At 34.7% G+C, this 24655-nt stretch overlaps 1 protein-coding gene across 1 annotated transcript in view; it reads left to right on the top strand.

The window, feature by feature from the left end:
- USP34 (ubiquitin specific peptidase 34) overlaps nt 1-24655 on the top strand; it is a 123066-nt gene that overhangs the window by 11579 nt on the left and 86832 nt on the right. Inside the window, exons 4-8 of the mRNA XM_026844686.1 lie at nt 804-854; nt 992-1141; nt 6296-6363; nt 13814-14006; nt 19046-19107. Coding sequence (XP_026700487.1) covers nt 804-854; nt 992-1141; nt 6296-6363; nt 13814-14006; nt 19046-19107 — 524 coding nt within the window. The remainder of the gene's footprint in view (nt 1-803; nt 855-991; nt 1142-6295; nt 6364-13813; nt 14007-19045; nt 19108-24655) is intronic.

Genomic DNA, 24655 nt, shown 5'->3' with positions numbered 1-24655 from the left:
AACCCTAAAAATACAATTCCTGCTTTATACTGCCCAACAAGTGGATGTTGTGAACATTAAAAAGAAAAGCTGTTTTGCCAAACCCCTTTCAGTTGAGTACTTCTAGAAAGCAGATTACTTGTTGCAGTGAATAGCTAACAAATCGATGGGGTGATACAATTCTTCCCCCTATTTTGTTAGCTTAATCCTGTAAAGAGTATTAGACACTTATTTTATATGATGGGGTTTGTTACATATAAAATAATATAGTAGTTGAAGTTCAAGAACTTTAATATTCTGGTGGGAATGAATAATTCAATGGTTTAGCCCGTTAAATCATTAAATGTAAGACTCTAGAACATCCTACATTTCATCTAAATTCACATGTTTGGATATATGTCTCATGTTCATGCAAGAATTGCATTCAAAAGTACCTAGATTGGTTTGGCTCTGGAGTTTTCAAGCTGGTGTGCAGCCAGCATGCCATACTATCCCCTTCATGGTATTCCTGTTGAAAAATTGGTGATCTGAAGGGGGGGGGATTGAAGAATGATCTGTTAATCCAGCCACTGAGAGCCACTGCTGAGATGTTATCAGAAGTATATTTGTGTGCTTGTACATACATTTTAACAAAGGTAAAATGGTGAACCGGAAAAATATATTTTGCAGTGTAAAAGTGGAGCAAATATTGAGCTTCTGTCTTGCTCTAAATCTTTGTTGTTTTCTGTTAGTTGACCATAGTATCTGTTAATGGTCAGTTGTTTTCCGCTCTATAAACATGTTTTTACTGCTTCAGTTAATTTTCTTTTTTTCTCTTTAAACAGGATATTTCTGCTCAAGAAAGCAATATATTAGGGGCGTTCTGTGATATGAATGTAAGTTGTCCGTTTTTAAATACGTGCACGTTCCCTAGAAACCTCTTTATAGATTTGTGTTAATGTGGCTTTTGAATTTCTTGTGTATCTGAATGGATCTAGTATTAATGTTCAAATTTTTTTTTAAATATTTCTAGGATGTAGAAGTACCATTGCACTTGCTTCGTTACGTTTGTCTGTTTTGTGGAAAAAATGGCCTTTCCCTCATGAAGGATTGTTTTGAATATGGTACCCCTGAGACACTGCCATTTCTTATAGCACATGCATTTATCACAGTGGTATCTAATGTAAGTATCATCTTTAAATTGTTTAATGTTAAACATAAGAAGTAAAACAACTGAAGTCTGGAAGAATTCTGTAGGACCAGGGAGGGAGAAAAACACTGTAAGATTTTCCTTGTTAGGAATGTGAGGTTTGCGGATTCACTGAACATTTCATCATCCAAATCCTATACATCTTCTGTAAGCACACAAGTGGTTTTACTAAAAGTTTATACCTAGATAAGAAGATTGTAACAGGCTGAGAAAATACTTTTAAGAATGTTGTCAGAGGTCATTTCATACAGAGGTAACTATCTTTTATTTTTGCTTAGTATCTGAATACATATCCTCATAATTTCTCCATTTTGAAATAGTGATTTTTGACTAGCAGAATTACAAATAGATTTTAGTGGAGATTCAAAGGAGATTGGTGATAGAAATAAAAAACAGTCTCTGAGTAAGGACATACGAAGACAGTGTAATGTGAGAATGTGAACTTAAGACCTGTCTTGTGGATGTTACATATGGACAAAAAGGAAAACTATGGTTTGTTGCACCTTTTATAAAGTGAGTTTAATATAGTTTTGACATCAATTGCAATTTTAAATGCTTAAAATCAGATCCTTCTTTCCATGCATTTTTCCTTCCTTCCTTGTTACTGTTACTGACCAGCCAGGATGATGATCTAAATAAGGATTGGAATATGTTTGAATAGAGGGAACCAGCAACTGAAATAAATCTAGTGTTGGTGGTCTGTATCACTCGCGATCCTTTCAGTGTAATGGTTCTTAACGTGTATGTCAGAGAACAAATGATTAAGGCCATGATATGCTCCGTTTTTGTAAGCTTGACCAGGAGGACTGTGCAGGACCTCTGCATGTTAAATTGTGGAGATATGTTATTGTCTGTCTCTTTCTATATGATCTGATGAGATTTCAGGTGATAATCTGATGAATTCTTCATCTCTAGCTGTTGTCAGTGCAGCTTGCAGTCTTCTTCAAACCATCTGCTGAAAAAGGCTGGTCTTGTAGGTTATTCTGGTTTAGAAGTAACTTTCTGTGATGGAACCAATTGTTTATTTGTTTTGTCTGATTTTTGGTTTATTTTTTTTGTGAGAGTGGGTAAAACTGTTCTGAACAGTGAGCAGCAGCCTCTCATTGCACTGTTGTTTTTTTCAACAAGCGTTCTGCCCAGAAATCCCATTTCCTAGATATCCCATTCCAGTGTGTGTTTATGAACTGCATCTGCCTTTCTTCTTTGTTCTTTTTTGAGGTCTTTATTTTTGTCTATGTAAATTATTTCCTTTATTCTTAGTGATGTGCCCTAACTCAAAATACCTCTCAGCAAAGTTTATCCTTTCAAATAATGATTTAGCAACTTTGCGTTTATCTCTTGTTCTAGTAGGTAATACATGTAGCTGTCTCTTGCAGCTATTGTAAATGAATGCTATGGTTAAACATGCCAGATAAAATTAAATTCAACCCAAACAGTAACCAGTACAAGTACTGTTTCTTCAGCCTCTTCCAGTGTTGTATCTTTAACCATTGAACTAGAATCTTTCTTTTGAATGCTGTCTGGCTCTGCTGGCAAGGGTGTGTGAGTTTGAGGAAAACTTTTTTAAAAAAAAAATCTTTGGATTTCATCTGTCAGTTCACTACAGAAAGTGTAAGAAAATGTTTTACGTGTAATGTGCTTTATTCATCCCCTTCCTACATTTTTACTGTCACTCAGTGTACTTGTCAGTAGTGCTTCTGACTTTCAAATGCAGTATGTTTATTAGTTCCGAATTAGGCAGCTAACTTTTTTGACTTGCTGATATCAAAAACCAATTATTGTTTTCTACCTCTATAATGGTGCATAAGCTTCTGTTTTGGATGTAGTGTTTCTCTTTCCCTGTTCACTTTTGTATCATCTCACTATATAATTCATATAACTTAGATAAATATAAATAATTTAATAAAAGTTTCTGAGTGTCTGTGAAACGATACACCACACTCCAAAAATCAAAAAGAAGCATTCACAAAACTATTTTTGGTGAACAAAATATTGGTGATCTCAGTAAAACCTCTGCTAATCTGACTTGGTTTTACCATGCATTTGTGTTTATGGGATTTATAGACAGTGTGAGATTTATAGATATGACCCTATCAATAGCAGCTCAGTGAACAGTTCTGCAATGTCAACTGTTAAGTGGTTTATGACATGTAAAGCCAGAACTGTAGTGTACAGTAACTCTTAAATACATTTTCACAGTTGTACGAACTCTTGAGAATGGCAATTAAGTAGTTGTTACTGTAAAGACTTCTAGAATAACCCATGCTGGAATTAAAAATCTGTGAGATTAACGAGTTGTTTAGCTACTATCTTAAATGTTTCAAAAATATTTTTGGAAAGATTCTAGTGTGGATGAACCAATCAATTTCTCATTAAAAAGTTAGGCTTAGGAGGAAGCTTCAAGAAGTAGAATAGGGGAAGTTGGAAATAGTAAAGTGAAGTCAAAGAAATAATTTCCTAACAACCAGTAACATTCAGCTTTTAGTAAAGGCTGCCTAGTGTTGTGAAAACCATTTGCTCTGTTTCTTCCATGAAGGAAGGTGAGTATCTCATTAAGTGCACTCCACGGGTGCACATAAGAGAACACTGGTACCACAAATTGGTGAAGTCTGTGGGAAACTGAGCTACTTGTTTGTGATTACTCCTCTCTCCTTTATATAGAGGACATTAACATTATTGAAAAAGATGTTTCCTTGAATTTTTTTATCCAGCAAATCTCGTTTGAGTGAATGTCTTTGTCAGACAAGCTGATGTTTGTAGTAATAAACCAGCAAATGTAATATAATGCAATTTACTTTGCACAGGGAGTTGTCTAGTTGGCACTCTTGGTTTTTCTCCAGCTCATGTCTCTGCAAGATGCTTTCTTAGCAACCTGTATTGTGGTAGGACTAACTGTTCCTCCTCTTAGGATAGTTCATTTCTGCCTTTTTTAGTTAGATACTTGGTTTCCCTTTCTTCCCGCATGTCATATTCTTGTGATATTTGCTCAGTCTAACTACCTGATGTTGTGTTGGTGTCCTTAAAAAAACCTATCAGACGCAGAGAAATCAGTGACCTACAGCTTGTACTGTGGAGGGTTTAAACCTCCCTGAAAAAGCCTGTCATGACTTCATTCTGCACTGTCATGTCAGTTTTGTAGATGTTGTGAAGGAGTAACTGCCCTCTCAGTGGAGATGAATTAATTGAAATCATGCTGATGGTTTCAAAAATGTTGGTTTAATCTTACTGTATGAAACTTCAAAACTGAAGTTAGAGATGAAAACTGTTGAGAGGTGCACTGCCCTTTGGAAATGAATTGCCCATGATAAAGAGCAAATAATAAAAAAAACCCCAAACCTCTGAAGCTTGAGAACAGAACAGATGCAGTAAATACTTTGTCTTAAAAGCAGGTAGAAGGAAAAAAAAAAAGTATGATGAAAGTTGTGGATTTTTAATGTTATTTTTATGTTATTTTATGACATTTTATTTAAATAATTCAGTATATTTATGTTCGAGTTCATGATGAAAATTACATTTTCAACATGAGAAATTACCCATTCAATTGTGAGGATGAAGGTTGTATTCAATGCAAGTATACAGATGAATGTGAAATGGCATTAAAAGACTGAATTAATACAGAGTGAAAATTAAAACGAGCAATGAAAACTATAAAAACAAACTTACAAAAACGTTTCCTACTTCTGTTTCACAAAGAAATATATTTGATTTTGTGTTTCATACTGCATATGAAAAAGAGCACATTGTGTTAAAAAAAACAAACTGTGTAAATACAATAGTATCTTTGTAATCCTTGCAGTTCTTTGTCAAAATGTTACTTAATTCCTGTTTCTAAAATAACCATCTAGTTACACTTTTTATCTTTGGGATGGTAGCATTTTTCTGTCTTTTTGACTGCCAGTTGGATCAGAGGCTTATTCCAAATGTGGCCTTTTTTACAATGTGAAGATTTGGCTTGTTTATCTTGCAAAGTAGGTTAGTATTGTTACTGTGTAGTGTTAGTTGCATGGAAAAAGTCGGATTTTTTTTTTTTTTTTCAGAATGGACTCCAAAAACTATTTAGTTAATTCCATAAAGGTTTAAAATAAATGCTAGTGATACAGTTTTACTACAGCTTAATATTTTTCTTTCCCTGCAAGAAGGAGAATTTAGATGTTTCTGCATACAGAGTTTTCCAAAATCCTGCCGAGAATTTAGTCCTTAGCCAGAATTTATTGCATCAGTTGCAAAGATTAAACATTCTTTTAAGAATAAACATGGAGACGTAAATTGACATGACAGCCTTGAGTGACTGATGGTGTTGGCTATTCACAGGATTTGTGTGTGCACATGATTAAAATTATGTGGGTAGTAGTAACAGCTGCTAATGCTTCATCTATGATAGATCCCTTACCTGGCACGTAGTTGTCTTTCTGTAACAGGTTTAACAGGCTCAGCATTCCTTTTTGAAATGCACATGGAACTTCTGACTTTGCCTGTGTAAGTAGTTTGGTTGGTCTCTTGTCCTCACAGTGGTGCTAAATAGCTGTTTCAGGGTTTTTTTTCTCGGCATACATTTTCTTCCTGCATACAGTTTTGCAAAGGTGGTAAAGGCAGTATGGTAAATATGGGAATGCAATATGGTAGTAGAAAACTGTGCTTAATCACTGGTTATAAAACATAATTTTATTTTATAGGATATCTAAGCCCTAAGAAACTAAACATCAACACAAGTCAAATAATTTTACTTGATTTAGGAGAGATTTGCAAGGAACAGAAAGAGTGGTATAATTTTCTTGTAGACTTTAAAAGAACCCACAGGGTTGAGTAGTAGTTTTTCCTACTGAAGAAACTACAGAAAAGAGGAAAATGAGACATCTGGGCAGTATGATACTATTTATACAAAGTTTGCATTTTCCAATTGACTAGAAGAAAAGATGCAACTCCTAAGGCATAGAAGCATTCCTCAGTTAACAGTTTTGAAAACTAGAAAAATAAAGTTGAAGGAATTGAAGTTGAATGAAAACCAACAACAAAGCCTTTTTTAAAGTGGGGTTGCACGTGCAAATGTACCAGCAATATTTCATTTTTTACCATTCTCATTAAATGTCATTAATGAAATTTTTATCTATTTATGTTTTTGCATTATAGATCAGAATATGGCTACACATCCCTGCTGTCATGCAGCACATTATACCCTTTAGGACTTATGTTATCAGGTAAATTTTTAATTTAAGAATTTTTCTTGTGGGACTTTTTGACAGCACCTATTTATGATTTCAGCTGATACCTTTTTAATTGTTCAAGTTGTTGCTCTGACTATCATTTCAACAAGGAGAGTGAAGGTAATGTTTAGAGTTAGTTTGGGCAGCTCCTTAGATCTATCCAATTTCAATATCAATCAGATCAATCTTGTTAATAGAATTTTTAGTGTGACAATCGGCCCCATTCTGACATGTTGTGTCAGGTTCAATTGTAATACAGTTTCACTTACTACAGGATCTTCATAGAATTTTACATAAATTTTGCAGTGAGACGATGTAAGTAGAAGAGCAATATGTAGTCATTGAGGTTTCACATACTGAGTTTCACTGAGTTTTAACACTGCTTCACATTCTGATGTTCTGTATTTCCAGCTGGCAGGAACTGAAGTGTGATCAAAAGTCTACTCGCGCTTTTATGTATCTAAATATATCCAGTCCCAAAGATTTTCTTTATATCAAGCTGCCTATCATGAAAAACACTTTAAAATTAAAGTACTTATATTTAATTATACAAGCAATTTATTTTTTGGGGGTTTCTGCAGACAACAGAAAAAAATCAATGAGCTTCTGATGCAATTATCTTGTGTATGAGTATCTACCTGGAGGTGGAGGGGTGTGGTCACTAATGTTCCTTACAGTGGCCCAACATTAAACTTTTCTGCTGCAGACAACCTAAAAGGCCACTGCTCTTGCATGGGCCCACAGTTCCTCCAAAGACTCTGGATTTCCAATGATTGTAATATCGGACAAACACTTATACTGGCTGTAGCTTATTTCCCTGATAGCAAAAATATGTGCCTTTACAGATTATATTGTCTTAACTGTACCAGTATAAAATCATACTCAACAAAAATTATTACATTTGCAACAAAAAGGTGCACAGAACAGTGAGGCTCAGAATTTTGTTTCATATTTTAAAATGTTCTTGTTTTAATTGTAAAGAATTAAGTGCTGGCTTGGCTATCATGCTAGAACATGGTCTCTACCAAAATGATAGCAGAAAGAAGAGTGTTCTGATATTTTAATAAAACATACCACTCTTGAGTTACAGTCCAGTCATGTGCACCCCTTTAATGCTGCTGTATTATTTTTGAAATATTATAAAGGTTATTATTAATTGTGAAGCAGTCTAGGAAGGGTAGGCAGAGAATGTCCCGGTTCTTGTCTCTGTACATACTCCATTAATGGTTGTTTGTGTTCCTGGGAATTCATGAGCTGTACCTATCTCCTTGCAATGTGTGTAAACTGAAAAGAGCACTGAAGGATCAACAATTAGAGATAGGCTGCTAAGAAGGTACTTGAGTGGGACAGAATAACACAGCCTACAGTCTTTGCTGTTTATCCTCACTTGCTTGTCATCCTGTAATTCTTAAAGCATTTTCTGTTTTATAACTGTAGGTTTAATTAGGGTCACTGGAATGCATAGAAGCTTTTTTCATTGTGTTATCCTCTTCCTCTTTGTTTTACCTATAGAATATTTGCATCTGATTTAAAATGTGATTTGTCAGCAGCTTCTTGCAGTAAATAATGCCGTTGATGTCTGTTCTTAGCATTTACAATACATTCATGTCCATCAGAACAGTAATATTAATACAGGACACATCTATGGAAAACACTTAAGAGTTTAGAGAAGGAAGGGGATGTTCTCCCATTTCCCCTTTTTCACAGCTGAATCCTGATGCGAGATCTGGGATTTCTCGACATTATGAAATCCAAAGCTTTTTTTGTGAAGATGTGCTTGTAGAGTGGGACATGAAGATTGGAGACCATAATCTCTAGTGCTATACCTTTATATGGGACAGAAGTTAACACAGATGCCTTTGGTAAAGGATGATTTTCTTGATGTATGCAGCTCACCCCGTGTGGTTGTCAAGCTTACAGATCTTATCTTAGCAGCTTGGGTCTCTAGGTCTCCATCTGCTTTTTACTTCAGTAAAAAAAAAAAAAAGCAAACATAATCCTGGGCACAGCAGCACAGCACCTTTGAAACAAATCCTGCAATAGCTTCTGTTGCTATGCAAACTAAGAATGAGGGCTTGGAGAGGTTTTTAGTCTAGAATGAGCTCTTGGGGCTCTAATTGACTGTTAGTCCAAATTGCTGCTCATGTTGCTTCCTTGCAAGAACTGCATTTTGGAGTGCTGATCAGCATAAATAGAGAGATCACCTGACTGGCATCTTAACAGCATCTTTTCTTGGATGAGGTTAACCTTTATGTTCCTGTTCTGTGGTTATTCCTACTAGGAATGGATGGAATGAATAGCGAAGTGTGTATTTGTGTAGAGGAGACCACTGCTAGAATTTACAAAGATCATGGGCACAATCTTGTCATTATTGCTGCTACTAGAAAAAGACTAATAAATATTATTTTCTGCCTGGGGAATGGAGCACTAGCATTCATATCTTGCCTCTCAAGGGCCTATGTTTTTTAAGCAGTTTAGAAAATAAATTAGGGACATGAATTTAAAATTACAGCTTTCAATAAGGAAGCAAAGTGGTTTTGACTTTGTCAGAAGGAAGCTTTTATTGATCCCAATACCTTAGAATTCTGCATTTCAAATTACAGTATTCTCATGAAAAAAAGAGGAGACTTATTGACAAACTGACTCAAGAAAATAAATCATAATTTATTGCAGTTATAAGTGAGGGCGAGTTGTTCATCATGTCTCTTTATAAAAAACATTGGTTCCATTTGTCTTCCACCTCAAGATCAGAGATTAGAGATGCTCTACATGGTTCCAGGTACTGAATGCCTCAAGAGAGCAGTAGCTATAAACAGCGGTGTTTTGTGGACAGTGTTTTCAGTGGCAGGATTGTTGATTGAAAGTGTCATGGATAGCTGTGTCCTATAGAAAGAAGACAACTAGCAATGAAATCCAGTTTTATGATAAGTAACAAGATAAGCTTGAATGTCTGATATTGTAAGTGCCTCTATAAATTGCCAAAAAGTGCTGGATAGTATTTAGGAAAAGACCTAGAATTCTTCTTTCTTTGACATCACAGTTGGTATCTGGTAAAATCTGAGCACTACATGTAGCATTAGCACTGACCAATACTATATGTAGTTCTAACCCTTTCTCCTCCCCTCCGTTTTTCCTCTCTCCCACTTCAAGAGAGATCTGGAGAGGGTTTTTTATGAAGGATTCATGTCTCTGCCCTAGATAGGTAGAAACAGAACATCTGTGCTCACGCTTATTGAGAGGAAATTGCAAGTGGCAGTTGCTCCTGTGTTAGCCCTGTAGTCTCGGCACAGGGCACAAGCATAGCGCTGGTAGATGCGGAAGAAGTGGAAGCTCGGGACAGAATTGTTGATCCCCACTGCTTCTTGTGGAATCCAGTGAGAGAGAATGCAGCTGAAAGAATTCAAATTATTCTTTTGCTTAAAAATGCTTTTCTTAAAAATTTGGGTCTTATGGGAGTGCCCAAGACCACTCCTTGCTACTAAATGTCATGAAAAACTCTTGTAACAAGCCTTGACGTTTTCAATTGCAAAAAAAATTTAACTCCTCCAAAAATCTGAAAATGTGTACAGTAGGTACAAAGAAGAGACCAGTTAGGAGACAATAGCCAGGCACTTAAGTAAATTCTTCATATCACTGAGGAGGGCTGACTCATTCTGCTAGATACCCCTTTTGCAGCTGTGGTCCAAAAGAGTCATATTAAGGGAAAAAAGATTCTTTCCCAGCTGAGTAGCTCAAGGCCTGAAGCGTAAGATGCGATTGTGTTACATTAACGTGGAACTGCATGTTTAAAACTCAACTTTCTCTATACCCAAATACAGCAAGTCTAAATAGTTTCAGTAGACTAAACCAGGTTTTAAAAAAAATAATGTATATGTATGTGCGCTGCTAATTGTAGATCGTATATATTCACTGATTATTTTAAGTATGCCAGGCTGGCAGGACAGGTTCTATACATACATTGACTATCTTTTATGGATATGTATAAAAAGAGGTATGTTACTTTCCAAAAAGTCTCATCTAATCAAAAATGTTGGATTTACTAGATTACACAGATCCTGAAGTATTGTTCATATATTCTTTTAAGACTTAGTGCTCATCAGAATCAAAAAGATAAAAATTTAGGAATTAAAAAAAAAAAAGTACAGAATGAAAGCTATTATTAAGCCATTATATGAATGGGTTACTTACTTTTATATTCTACATACAGTTCTGATTGTTCCATCTCACAGAGATAGTAACAGAACTACCTAGGTGATAGGAAGGGTGATGAAGAAGGTAGGAGATGAAAAATTACGTTGATAGGAAGAAAGACATAGTCTACAATTTTTCTTGACAGGGAGATGGCTGTTGTGTGAGTGATATGAAAACAAATGGGGAGTGAAATGGAGAACATGCAATACAATTGTCAGGTTGCAGGCTTAAGAGAAATGAGATTGTTTTTCACGCGAATGTAATTGTGAAACTAACTGGTGTAGGTTAATGAGAAAGCCAAAAGTATAGCAAGAGATAAATTAATTCACAGTAGTAGATAGGTTCATCCAATTTTTTATATATATGGGATACATCTTTCATCCGCTTTGAGTGGCTGTTTTGGCTAAATAGACCTTTTGCCTTGCTCCTGTATCACTGTTCTTCTGTAAGGCAATACACAAAATGTACAGTTAGTCAGTCAGGAAAGATAAGTGTTAATTGCTAGTGCTAGCTGAAGATTTCTTTTTCTTAATAGTGGACCCACTTTACTGATACAGATGGGTTTAGGCCACTGTATCTTTCCATGATAAAAATGAGGCTTGGCCTACTCTGCAAGTCTCTATAGTTTTAATCCTGATAGTAAAGATACGATCATATCTGGTTTATGACCAGTGTAGTAGTGCCAATAATTTTTCTAGTGTAGATGCAGTTATATTTGTAAAGATAAGTATGCTGTCTTCTACATTTACACTGTGCCTGGTTAGAATAACCCAGGTGAGAAAAGTGCTTTTTTTTTTTTTTTTTTTTTTTTTTTCTGTAGCTTTCTTTAGGGCCTTGGCAAAACAGGTTATACTTATTGAAGTACTTCTATAGCTGTGAAAATGCACTTACACTGTAGTTTCAGTTATTATAAAGTGGGATTTTTTAAAAACACTGTCTCAACAATATTACAGTACAGGAAACACGGCACAAGTCTGATTCAGGCTTGGACTAAATACAATAAACGTGCTGAAAGGACATTAAAAATGAAGTTGTGTGAATTTTAGGAATGAAAGTAGGCTGATAGTGATACTGTTGCATTAAAATAAAAAACATTTTGTTGTAGAAGCTAGATTAGGATAGTTGCTTCACCAGACTTCCTAGTGTGAGGAAGATTGCAGATGAAAGTCCTGCCACAAAAGGACCCTTTTTTCTGTATATGTAGATGTGTCCATTCCCACTTGTCTGTGCATACAAGCACTCTTTACCTGTCCTGTATAGAATGAGAAAATTCACATAATTTATTTTAACATCTTTAAGATTTTTGGAAGTCCTTCACAAAACACTTGAGTATGACTTGACAGGCATTATAAACATTGAAAAGTTTTGAGAACCAGAGCTGAGTTTGCATATAAAGCTGGAGAGATAAAAAATGCTCTGAGGTTGCTGATAGTCATACTGAGAGATTATGTTTTGTAGCATGGCCCAGTGTTGGGGTTTTTTTCATCAGAGTGTAACTCCACTCACCTGTCTGTAGGTTAAAGATAGGTCACTGGGTCTGGTTTACTGCTGAACTTTTACAAATGAGTTTTCTCACTGCTACTTTTGTTTAGAAATCATAGCACAGAAGCATTGTTTTCTTGCCATGATCTGATTTCCAGTGCTTCATAGGAGAAGACAAATTTCACAATTACTAGGATCCGATTGCCTTGGCCCTGAATGGTCCTTCTTTTCTCCTACAGTTCTATCACAGATCTACAGTCTCTATGCTTATTTGCCCTGAAGTCTGTTTTCTGTGTTTGACAACGTTAACTATCATTTAAGTGTGTTTATAAGGCCCCTACAGAAGAGATGTGTAAAAAGGCCTCAGTCTAAATAAGAATCATGGCCTGTATTTTTTTTTTTTTTTTTAAATTACTGATGTTTATATGATGTAAAGGCAAAGAAATGGTGCAGAAATCTAGTTAAGTGTAGTTTAATATCTCTTGTGTTTTTTGAAAGATTCATGCATCTATTTGGCTGGTCTCCAAGGATAGATCCAGGCTTAGGCTGTCAAATGGATTTTTAACGCATTTCTCTGTAATTAAATCTAGTTTGGATGTAGTTGAAACTTAAAAATGCTGAAGTATAGCAGAAAAAATTAATTATGCTAACCTTGTATATGTGTACCTTTCACTGTGCAATCTTTAATTGCTTCAAAATAAGCTCAGGACAGCTTGTTTCTAAATGTTTTTCTCTTGTGTATTCAATTTAGAAGAAACTCAACTGTGTCAGTGTTTTATAAGTGAACTTTACAGACATTTCAGTATAGATTTTCTTGGTACGTCTCGCTCTTGTAGTAGCTTAGATAAGACTAAGCTTGCACTAGCTTCTGTAAGTTACTTTTCATAAATTATATCTTCTGCCTCCCATTTGAAGAAAATATCTGTATTGCCACTCATTGTGCATGATAAGATGACCCCTTATCGAAGATGTCTGCAGTAGGAACAACTTAGCTGCTTAAAATTCTTTAGCATTTTTGCTTTCTGTTAGATTCCTAGGCTCCTTGGTGCTGCTTCTCATGTGTCCTCTAAGATCACAATTACTATCAATGGAAGAAACAACTTGGCCATGTGTTCCTGTACTAACCTGTTGCAAAAGCAGTACTGTAGCACAGGGAGTACTGATGTACAGATGGCATATGGTTATGGCAGAAAAAATGTCCATGTTCCGCATTTAATTGTATCAGAACGTGATTGCACAATTACACTTTTTTTCTGTTCTGTGACTGAGGCTACAGAAAGGTCTATATTAATCTTCATTCTCACTGTCAGAGCATGCCTTTTGTGGGCCACTGACACTGTTTCCAGAAATTTAGTTTTTAAGTATATTAATATGTTAAGTGGCTCGTGACACTTCAGTTTTAAATAAAGGAAATAAACATGCAGTGACCTGGAGAGGGCACCTTCCCATGAAACAGATATGAGGTTTAGGCTTACAATGTTTCTTTCCAAAGAACTCCATGGGTTTCCTGTCATTTTGTGTAATGAAAGAAATCTGAAGAGGTTTAAAATAAGAAATTTATTTACTTTTTAAAATATTCTGCATAATTCTGTTTTTTCTCGGTGTTTTTTTAATTGTTGCCAACTTCTGATAGTGGTGTTTTAAGGCTTAGTACTTTTACAGCTATTGGAAATATGTATTTGCTATAATCAAGATGGTGGTCCAGGAATGTTCTAGTTTGAATCATACCTTTTTTTGTTTTTTTTTTTCTTCCATTTGTAATTTATTCTAGGTATTTATGTAAACTGTCAGACCAGGAGTTGCGACAGAGTGCAGCCCGGAACATGGCAGATTTAATGTGGAGCACAGTTAAAGAACCATTGGATACAGCCTTGTGTTTTGATAAAGAAAGTCTTGATCTTGCGTTTAAATACTTTATGTCTCCAACTCTAACAATGAGATTGGCTGGGCTGAGTCAAATAACAGTAAGAATTTTTTAAAAATATAAATAATATTTAGAAAAAATGTTTCTTTTTGTGTTTTATGAGTTATGGACTTATTTTGGGTGCTTTTTAAATGTGTGAAAACATCAGAATCCTCTTACATACAGTCTTAGGAAACGATAGTTATGATTGTGAATATAGGGTTCACTGAGAGATAAGTCCAAGTGATGGCTATGTTCTGTTGCATATGGAACCGTAACACATTTCCTGAACAACTTACCATGCTAAACAAAACTCTCATAACCATGTTGAAATTAAGTCCCTTGACATGGCTGTATTTTGTTTACAAAGGCTTGCAATCAGTTTTAATTTTTACAGTGTCTTGACTACTGTCATTAGCTGCTTCTTTGTATTGTACATCTCTTTTTCCTGTTTGTTTAGTATAGTCTGTTTATCAAGAGAGAGCATTTCTGCATTAATTAGCAGAAGACTGAAGAGGTAAATATGTATAGTATCAAATAGAAATAGATTAAAACCAGAAAAACCACCCTCCTCTTTCCCATGAAAATGCTTCTCATTGCACCAGTCAAGATCTGTTGTGTGTCCTTTGTCTGTCATTACTTCCTAGATGTGTATTACAGCCATAGAGAGACAGTTGTACAGAAGGTGAAAAGTGAACTTTATTTTTATTCATCTGAGCCTTTTCAATTTTATGTTTCTTGAAACTCCTGTATTTAAGATTATAGCTTGCATTGTTGTGTTTGTGTTAATGAACGAAGTGATGAATAGGAACAAACTACTCACTGTATTTATATATAGAAGTACTTAACAATTCTTTTAATCAATGGCAATTTAAAGTAACCTGTAAGTATTTCCAGTCAGATTATTGGTGGTTTCTAATCAAAGTAAATATTTAATTTACATAGGTATGTGACCTCCTAAGTTAAAAAAAAAAAAAAAGTGTGAACTACATCCATTCAGTATTAATCAAATGCTATTATTCTAAGGGTAACTGCATTTATTGGACTTGAATGCATTGTCCATTCAGCTTTGTATTTATATAAATGAAAACACAATGCAGTTCATCCATCAGAGATGCTAAAATAAGATACAGAGAAAGTTAACTTTTGGAAGAAATAGTGACATGACTGTAAATATAATTTATATGCATAAGTAATTTATATGAATGCTACAAATAATATACTCAATGAGTGCCTGAATTCTAATCTTATGTCAGAATAAATTAGTGTAAAGTGAATATTCCGGGTTCTTTTTGTGTAATAAGAAAAGTTCAGAGAGTTGATGAAGTCTTAGGTGAAAATACAGTTTCTTTTTTTTTTTTTAATTTTTTGTTACCATGTGCTATATTATTCATGCACTTACAGATACCTTATAATATCTGGCAGATACATTTTAAAATATGGCGATTAACTGGACATGAAAGTAACTTCCTTTTTTTTTTTTGTATTCTGCACAGTTTTGGAAAATGTAATTTTCAGTAGCATTGATTTAAAAATAAATTTCCAATGTTTGCATAGTTTCAATTGCATTAGATTTTTATGCTTTTAAGTACTTCCCTTTGGTTTTGTACAGCTGTCCTTGTTCAGCTACTAATTTATGTCTTTTTGTGTATCCCTACCAAAAGAAAGTCTGAAAGTAAGAATTCATTGGTTTAGTTTTTTCAGGATGTAGTTTATTTAAGGAAGTGTGAAATTGTCTTATTTTAAGTAGTTATATGTTTTGACCTGTTATGATTGATAAATATTATAAAAACGAGATTGTTAATAACGGACATGTATTTTTAAAGCAATTCAGGTTCAGCTCAAAAAAAAATGAATATAGTTTGTTAATAAGTTACTAAGGGGTTTTTTTATATGAATAGTCTCTAAAACTGTTCTGGAACACTAAGACAATTTGATCTTCTTTCTCATTCAAATCATAGGAACTTTTCTCTTCTTTGATTCTCTTTTTAGAGATCATATGACAGTATCTTTGGAAGAAGCATCTTTTGATTTTTCTTGTTCGACTTTTGAGTTTGAGAAGCATTTTGTTTCATTTAGTTTTGTATGCCTTGCCTGGAACAATTTTAATTGCCAGGTTGGTGCAACTTTGAATGTGAAATCTGAAACAAATTTTACAGAAATTTTGACTGCCTTTTTACTGAAGTTTCTGTCCTCTTTGCAAACAAAGATGTGTTTACAAAGATGTAGTGTAGTTCAGCTTTGTTAGAATTACCACGCTACCTTCTCTATTACAGATGTATCTTCATGACTACTGTTTTGAAATTTCTATTCATGTCTTTGATAGCTAGAATTTGTAATTTTATTGACATGTTCATCCCAACCAACACTATTTCAGCTTCCTGTTTTGTATTCAAGACTTTACAACTAGAATAACTGCAACTGCAAATTTTTGTTCTTTCTTGGGCTTTCATTTGACAGAAGTTGAGTACTTAGCCTTGAAGCAATTCATCATGTCATGTGCAAAAAGATATGAAGATTCAAAGAAAACTTTTAGCAAAATTATGTGCAAAATATTTTAAAGTGCGACCTTTTCAATATATTTATTTCAAAGAAAATTTTCTTCTGAAAATTCATATGGAAGGTTGACTCAGACACAGATTCTAATTTCAACTCAACAAGATCAAGACTAAAATAGATTGGGTCAAATAATTTCTGTGGCTTGCCTGATTATTCCTTCTGCAAGATAAATGTACTTTTGCTCTCATCATGGAGACTGAAATTTTGACCAAGAATATCAGTGAATCTGAACAGATGAATGTCTTCTAACATGGAGGTGTTGATTTGTGTCTGCCAAGGGATTTTTTTTTTTCTTCCTGTCTGACAGCTAACGTGACCAATCCTAAAATTAAACCTTAAAGTTTCGTAGAACCTCTTGAGACTCACAGAATACATGCTGTATGGCATACAGGGATTATATTTGCTTACCACCAAATATAGACTTGCCTCTCTTGAAGAGTAGCATATACATAATGTGTCATATCATCTGACTAAAGTTCTTATTTACAAAACAAGGTTGAAGACAGACACATGAAAGTTAATTTTAGCAAAGTGAAAGCTTGAGTGGTTGAATATGAAGTTGGAAATAGCTGCGGAAAAGAGCAGCAAAATGTAAACCAAGATATACCTGAAGGTTTATTTTTGTTGGTACCTTGTTTCTCTTCGATTGCATCTCCCAATTATTTGTTGAGGTGGTTCAGCTCCAAAATACCCTCTTATCTCTCTACTATTCCCTCACAAATAGGATTTTTTGTTTTCCTCTCCTTCCAGTTATAGATGAACTTCAGTATGTGAAAATGAATACTCGTAACTGATCTGACCATCCTTCCATTTTCTGTTTTTTCAACCCCTTTTTATTTGTTTCTGTGCATTAGTACAAATGCAAATGCAGCATTTGTTAGGTTTTTCCTGAACAAATTCAGTAGAAAGCTTAAAACAGTGCATCTTTATTCTTCTTGCATTGATTTTCTGTGTAGAAAGTTTTATTACCCTTGATGCCTGGGTCTTGAGACAGGACTAGCTAGGGAGATGCCTTTTTGTTCTCAACTTCCTTTGCTGAATACTTTATGCCTTTGTTGTACTTCATAACTAACACATCTGTGTTACGTTAATTGAGTGTCTGGGCACAGGTGACTTTGGCTTCTGACAATGTTTCATACATGGTAAAAAACTGTAAAAGTATTTTATTCTGCTGGCACTTCATAGTAATGAAGCATGAAGTAAAAAAAAGTTAGTAAATGAGTGAGAATAAGGTGGTGCAACACTATCCCATGTGTACTTTGTTTTGCGCTGTTGTGTCAGAATTCTAAGACTGTAGCTGAAATTATTATAAAAACTGTTTGAAAATTCCAATATGAAAAAGAACACCTTCTGTAAAATTCCTTTGGACAAGGATTTTGTATGGGAAATTTGGGTCAGCACGTGACCATAGATTTAAAATTGATGATAGTAACAGTTCAGTACTCTGTGACTCTTGGATCCCTTTCAAAACATTTTCAGTTGGGGCATGAGTCTTCAGAAAAGCCAGTGAACTTTCAGTTCTTTATTTGACCCAATTTTAATTGGTCATAACAGTTTCTTTGTGAAGTTCTGTTCACTTGTTTTTCCACTCCTAAATATGTTTAATTTGAAAGCATCCATTCTATTAATAATTGTGTGATTGGGCTCTCATATATCACTAATTTTAATGAATATTTTCAATTTTGTATCTTCAAAAACACTTTTAATCCTGAAAAGTTTTGAGATTAGACATGAATAAATCTTTGTGTTAAGACTGCAGGAGATTAGCTGTCACCCAAACGGTAGAGTGCATGCACCAGACTTGTTTCAAGAAAGGAAAGAGTAAATGTTCTGACAAAGTTATGCAACAAGTTTAATTTGAAGTTCACAAACTGTATCTTGAATTTTTTTTAAAACAAGATGACAATTTTTATTACATAATTCAAAATATTTTTTTAAATATTATGTACATGAAAGAACTGGATACAGAGCCATCTCTATATCTGGAAAGTTGATGCTGAGGAAGAGGATGGAAAAGAGATGTAAACCTTTAACAGGCTTTTCTTTTCTCTGTGATGTCTTGAATTTATCTGTACAGATACATTTCAAATCTTCATTTTATAAAAATACTTAATTTTCACTCTAGTTTTGTAGACTGTCAGCACTGATAAGGTTTAAAAAGAAATCGTTGCTGTTGTAGTAAGCGTTACAATAATGAGGAAGCTCATCCTAAAACATTCATTTCCAGACTATGTGTTTCATTTCTCATAAAAACCTATGTACAAAGTGACTGCTACACACGTTGTTTTGATTTCTGGAGTGGGTGGAGTTCTATAACATAATTTAATTGCTTTAGTGAAAGAAAGTTTGATGTAAAAAGAAAACTGATCCCTCTTGCCTACTAGAATGCCTGTTCAAATTTTTGTTAGTGGTTTATTTCAAAACATTGAAAATATTAGAAAAAATTGTTTTCTATCATTAATACTAGTTTTAAATGTAAGAAAACTACCTCATAACGTATTTAGATAAATTTTAATTTTTTCTTCCTTTTTCTGACTATAGAACCAACTTCATACCTTCAATGATGTGTGTAATAATGAGTCATTAGTTTCAGACACAGAAACGTAAGTAGGAACGTTATTATGAATACTTTAAGTGCACTATATGATTGCAGTTCTGTATTGCTGTTATGGATTATACACAGTGGGAGTAGTGATAATCTGAGGCATTTACTAGAAATATTCTAATCAGGAGTTTAATAAATGGTTTTAAATGGTAACTTTTAAAATATCTCTAAATGTTTCTGGGTTTTCTGCTGTCTTAAAAGATAGAGTCAAGGTAACCTTTAGAAAAATGTAGATACTGAAATAATAAATACCTATCATTGTATTCTTGATTTTCTTTCTGATGTATAAATAAGAACCAGATAATTCATATCCAAGTAGTATTTTTGCCGTCTTCTCATTTCTCCTGATTATTTAGTTAACTAAGACTTGTCTTGCCATCACCGGCTCCCAGCATTGTTAATACTTTTCCACTGTGTCTGTGAGGCTATGCTATTTATTGTTTTTCTTCAAAGTCCTTATTTGTATAATTCAGGTGTGTTTAACAATTGTAAATGAGACTGCCATAAATCTTCAAGAAGATTCATGTGTGGGATTGTATGCCAATGGGGAAATGTATTTATTTTTGTAGGAACTCTAAACTTAATGTTAGAACTCTCTAGAATTTAGACAAAAGTACATGTTTAGGTAGTTGAAATAACTCTTCTGTTGAAATAATAGGTAAATTGTGTAAAATCTAGGATTTAGCTTGTGATATATTCTTTACATTTATCTTGGGGTGTGGTATATTCTTTACATAGATCTTGGGGATTGTATCCATGTGTGTATCTGTCTCACTACCGACACACACTTTCCACTATCTTTTTCTCATTAATGAGAAGTCTGTTACAGCAGCAGTTGGCTTGCTTTTTTGTCTCAGTAGTTCTGTTATAGATGGTCTTATTTTAACACCTGCTTAGTGAAATCTGGCAGCAGTCAAGACCACAATACTGTAGCTTGCATATAAATAACAGCTTGAACATTTGAAGTGAAATTTATGGTAATAGGTTGATATTTTAAAAATAGAGAATCAGAATCTAGGGCAGTTTTGCTTCCCTAAAGGTTTGAAAATACAAAACAAATAACCACTTGTGATGAACTTTTTCTTGTCCTTTGTCACTAAATCAGTAGGTGAAGGTGAATCCATGGTATCTATTCATTGCAGAGTAAATCTTGATACATAGTGTTAGAAAAAAAAAGAAAGAATTCTCATGTATGACACAAATACCTTACTATGATTTGATGAAACCTGAATGTTGTATTATTAAGCTCATGTGCTTTTCAAAAAATTTGCATTATTGTAATAAATGTAACCACACATTTGTTATAATAATATATCATCATAGTAATCTAATGTATACAAATATATAATTATTATTTATATGTTTGTGTCCTGGGAGAGGTTTTGGGTTTTTTCCAAAGCCTCTAGTTCTGTAGCAATAGGAGTAAATACTACAGGAGCATAGCACACTGAGTATGTGAGGAGGCTTGGTTGACTGGGCTACTTTCAATATTATACTGCCAGTTGATGGTGTATTTTGCTGCTCCGGGACTGCCAAACATCAATTTTATCTATTTCTTGTCCTCCGTCCTTCATGTTGAAAACTGCAACTGAGGTGTTTCTTGGTTAGTTTATCTTCTGAAACACATGGTGAATGAAGTAGTTTTTAAATAGTAATAAATAATTAAGGAATGTTAGCAAGAAGCTGTCTTGACAGTTACTAAAAAGCTGTTTGATTTTCTGTGTCAAATGTAAAAAAAGAAAATTATCAACAAGGGAAAAAGAGAAGGGTGCTTAAATCTCCCTGCAGAAGAGCAGATGTACTGTGCAAGAACATCAGAGTTATTTTAAAGCTGAAGGAAATTGTCAAATTCTCATTTGGGATATTACTTTCTTGGCAAGGGCATCTGTAAACAGCCTGTCATTTGAAAGGAATGCAGCATGAACAGAAGACCTTCTTTTCTACTTTTGTAGTATGTGATGTTTTTTTAATCTGAATTCCAGTCATTCTGGTGTTTTACCTGAAAAGTTGGGTACAAATCCGTATCAAATATTGCTGCTCATCTTCAGATATCTTTTGAAATCACTGATTTCTTCCAGCCATATAACCACAAAAGGCTGGTGCAGAAGGATGGGGAAAATGTCTTGCTTCTACAGCTTGCTCAGTACAAAGCTTCCCTCTCATTAGAGACTCCGTTCCTGAGAAATTTTTGGATAAGAAGGCACTTATGGAGTTGGCAGTGATTGAATGAGCAGCAAAAGGAAAGCTTTTCATTCCTATTTTCTTTGCTTAGTGGAGAAAGGAAGTCTAAGATTTATTTTGTACCTTTGTAGCCTCTGCAGATTTATCAAAGGAAGATGTTTTGCGTGATGTCTGGTCATCCCCCTTATGTGTTTTGACTTTTCCAGATGCATTTGGAACTGTCAACCTTTGGGATTTCTCCTTCTGTATCTTGATAAGGTGGGTTTGTGGGAGGTATCTTTTTTTTTTTTAACAACAAAAAAAAGAGTTATCAGTTAGTTCTAGCTCTTCCCTTTTGTTTGGAAGTGTTATCAGAACTTTTTAGCTGGTATTTTGCAACAGTAGCCTTTATCTGCATGGTTGCAAGTTTTTCTGTGGTAGGACAAGCTAAAGCATCTTCTGTCCAGAAAAACACTGGCTTTTACAATTTGCACTTGAAAGCAGCGGAAACCTAAAACAGAGAAATCTGTTTTATAGCTGTAGGTATTTGTGTGTCATTATAAACTGAGTTTACTTGACCGTCTTCTCTAGAGTTGAGGGTTTGTGATGACCGAATATGCGTACTGTCCAGATATGGGCAATGTCTCAGTGACTCGACTTCGTAGTATCCCTCAGACATATACTTCTAATTTAGCTACTCCTGGCTTATTTTAAAATAGAATCAAATTCTTTGCAGTCTAAGGTACTGAAGAGTATGAATTCTATTGAAGCTAAAAATAATGAGACTGAACAAAAGAGTCTTCAAATCTTTGAACGGTGATTGCTAAAACTCCTTTGCTGATGTTGGTTAGCAAATAATGGTCATGCCTTGCAGGGAGAGAAAGATTTTTTTTTTTGTGCTGTTTGGACCACAAGAGGAAATAACGCTGGGTTTTGCCTTAATGAGTGCATGGTCAGCTTGTAGAAATAACATGTGTAAAGAGATATTTTGGTTTGCTCTTCACTTGGCCCTCAGCCAAGAATTTGAGTTTCAGGATTCAGGTTGATGCTGAGACAACCTCCCACCTCATTTAAAAACTTGATTGCTCTCACTTAAAAAGCTTCCTATAGAGTCATTTCAGGTGTCTGAAATTCCTTTCACCCATGAAGAGAAAAATCTGGACTATTTCTTCTCCTTTATTTTCCCTCTCTTTATTTATTGAGATATTAAACTGCAAGTTTTGTATTGCTTTTCCCCTTTGCTACTGTTCTCATAGCTCATGTTAACTCTTGCTTTCTCAATTTTTGTCTAAACTCACCAACTGAATTTATGGTAGCATCATTTAAATGCTCTTCCCCTCTCTCTTCTACATCCAGGGATCTTTTCAGATTTGCTCTGAAAAAAATAGTAATAAAGTTTTTCACTCGGCTCACTAATGCTTCTTTCTAGTGGCATACACGATAGTTTAATAAATATTCAAGATTATATCAGAGTGGTTTTGGAGTGTTAAATAAGAAAATACGAACTCATAAACAAAAACATAGGCTTGAATGTGTGTTGGGAAGGTGCCTGCTGAATCCTCTTTGCATTACTGATCCTAAACAGTTGAGATCAGTGTTTCCCATCAATTGTTATGTTGTGGATGCTATTTCAGTGATTTTTGTGAAGAAATGTTAGTCTTCATCCTTTGCAAGTGCTTGTTATATTTCTACATTTTTTCTTTTGAGATTTTACATTATATTTTTCAATGATGTTGCTGACTTGCTGTTATATCCAGTACTGACCTGGTGTGTTTTTGTAGCTGCATGATGAATTATGTTGGGAATTGACTGGTCGGATAAACAAGGTTTTCTCTGGAGGGGTTATTTTACTGTGGAATTTGTTCCTGGATCTGGGTCATCATGTGGCTACCAAGTATTGCACCACAGCCTTAGCTTAAAATGTTTCTAGGACTTTAACCCAGTCCTCTTATAGAGGGGCATACTTTGACCTACCAGGAAAATACATAAACTGTAGTTTCCTTCCAGTAGTTTTTTTTACAATAATGATCAAAATTGAAGCTCTAGTACTTGCCTTTTGTAAGTACACTTCACAAGCATCAGGTTATATCAGAAACTTCATAGCTTCTTCTCTTCCCTGGAATGCCTGGGGAAACTGATGTTATGAGTGCTTGAGTTTCATTTCTTGGAAGTGAAACAGTTATTCTTGACAGGCATGAATTGTCAGTGAACTTAAATTAAAAGTCTAGGGTGAAAGTGATTAAGTCTAGAGATCATGGAGCCCAATATGTTGTGTAGATTTCCAGTGTGAGAAAGATTTAGAGACAATTAAACTAGTGTAGCTGCTACCTTTACTTTTTCATTCTCATCTCCTCCTCCCTCACCCACAACACACACTCAGAGAGAGTATCATGTTCTTAAAATGACTTTTCTTCCTGCTGTCCCAGTTACTAAATCCATGAAAAATAGCTAATACATGTTATTACCAAGGTGGATGTTCTTACTACTAAGGTCTGTATGACATAGATATCTCATTTGTAAAACCTTTCTTTGTACTGCTACTTTTGTGTTAGAGGAAAAAGCATACCTATACTTTGATCATAATGCATGTTTTTCACTCTCACCGTTTCCTTCAGCATGAAGGAGGACAATTTTTCTATAACCTTTTGAAGAACATCTTTTAAAAGAAAATTTCAGCATATTTTTACTCTTGTTAAGTTGCCTGAATTGTAGTGATATTGTATAGTAATAGTCATATAATAATTTGCAAATTGCTCTAGAAAAAATACCTTTGAATTATAAAAACTACAGGCTATCTGAAATAAATTTTAACATAGCTAGAAATGAAAATTAAACCTCATTGAAAAAATATTTTAAAATATACTTTAAATCTTTTAATAAAAAATTATTCTAGGTTGCTGTGCAGGTTGAAGCCTTGCCGGGATCGGAGAGCATGTTGCCGTTGCCCCTCCCCCACCCGCGCCGGTCGGGTTGGAAGTTAGACACAGACCCTGGCTAAAATAACAAGAAATTTAATACAACACAGTGATAGAACAATCTGAACAACAACAATAGCAATGGTAACAACAATAAACAGCAATAACAGTGAACAAGACAAACGATATATAGAGAAATACCGCTAGCTGGTTTACGGAAAGAAAGGTTCCCCACAAGCCCACCAAAGAGCCAGGAAAGGTTCCGCCCCTGGACCTGACGTCAGCATGGTATGAATAACCAGGCTGGAGATCCCTTCTCCCTCTTTCTCTGCTGGGGAAAACTTGACTCTATCCTGGCTGAACCAGGACAGTTTCCCTGCTTATTGGGGCAACTCGGAGCTCAGTGAATTCTTATGAACTTGGGTGTATCTGTAATTTCTCAAGGCTACAGGGCTTTAGATAATTACTTAA

The sequence above is a fragment of the Athene cunicularia genome (assembly GCF_003259725.1).
Source record: "Athene cunicularia isolate RWA chromosome 3 unlocalized genomic scaffold, athCun1 chr3_part1, whole genome shotgun sequence".
In the NCBI taxonomy this organism is placed as follows: Eukaryota; Metazoa; Chordata; class Aves; order Strigiformes; family Strigidae; genus Athene; species Athene cunicularia.
Note: the sequence above shows the minus strand (reverse complement) of the source record. Positions and strands in the feature narration are given on the sequence as shown.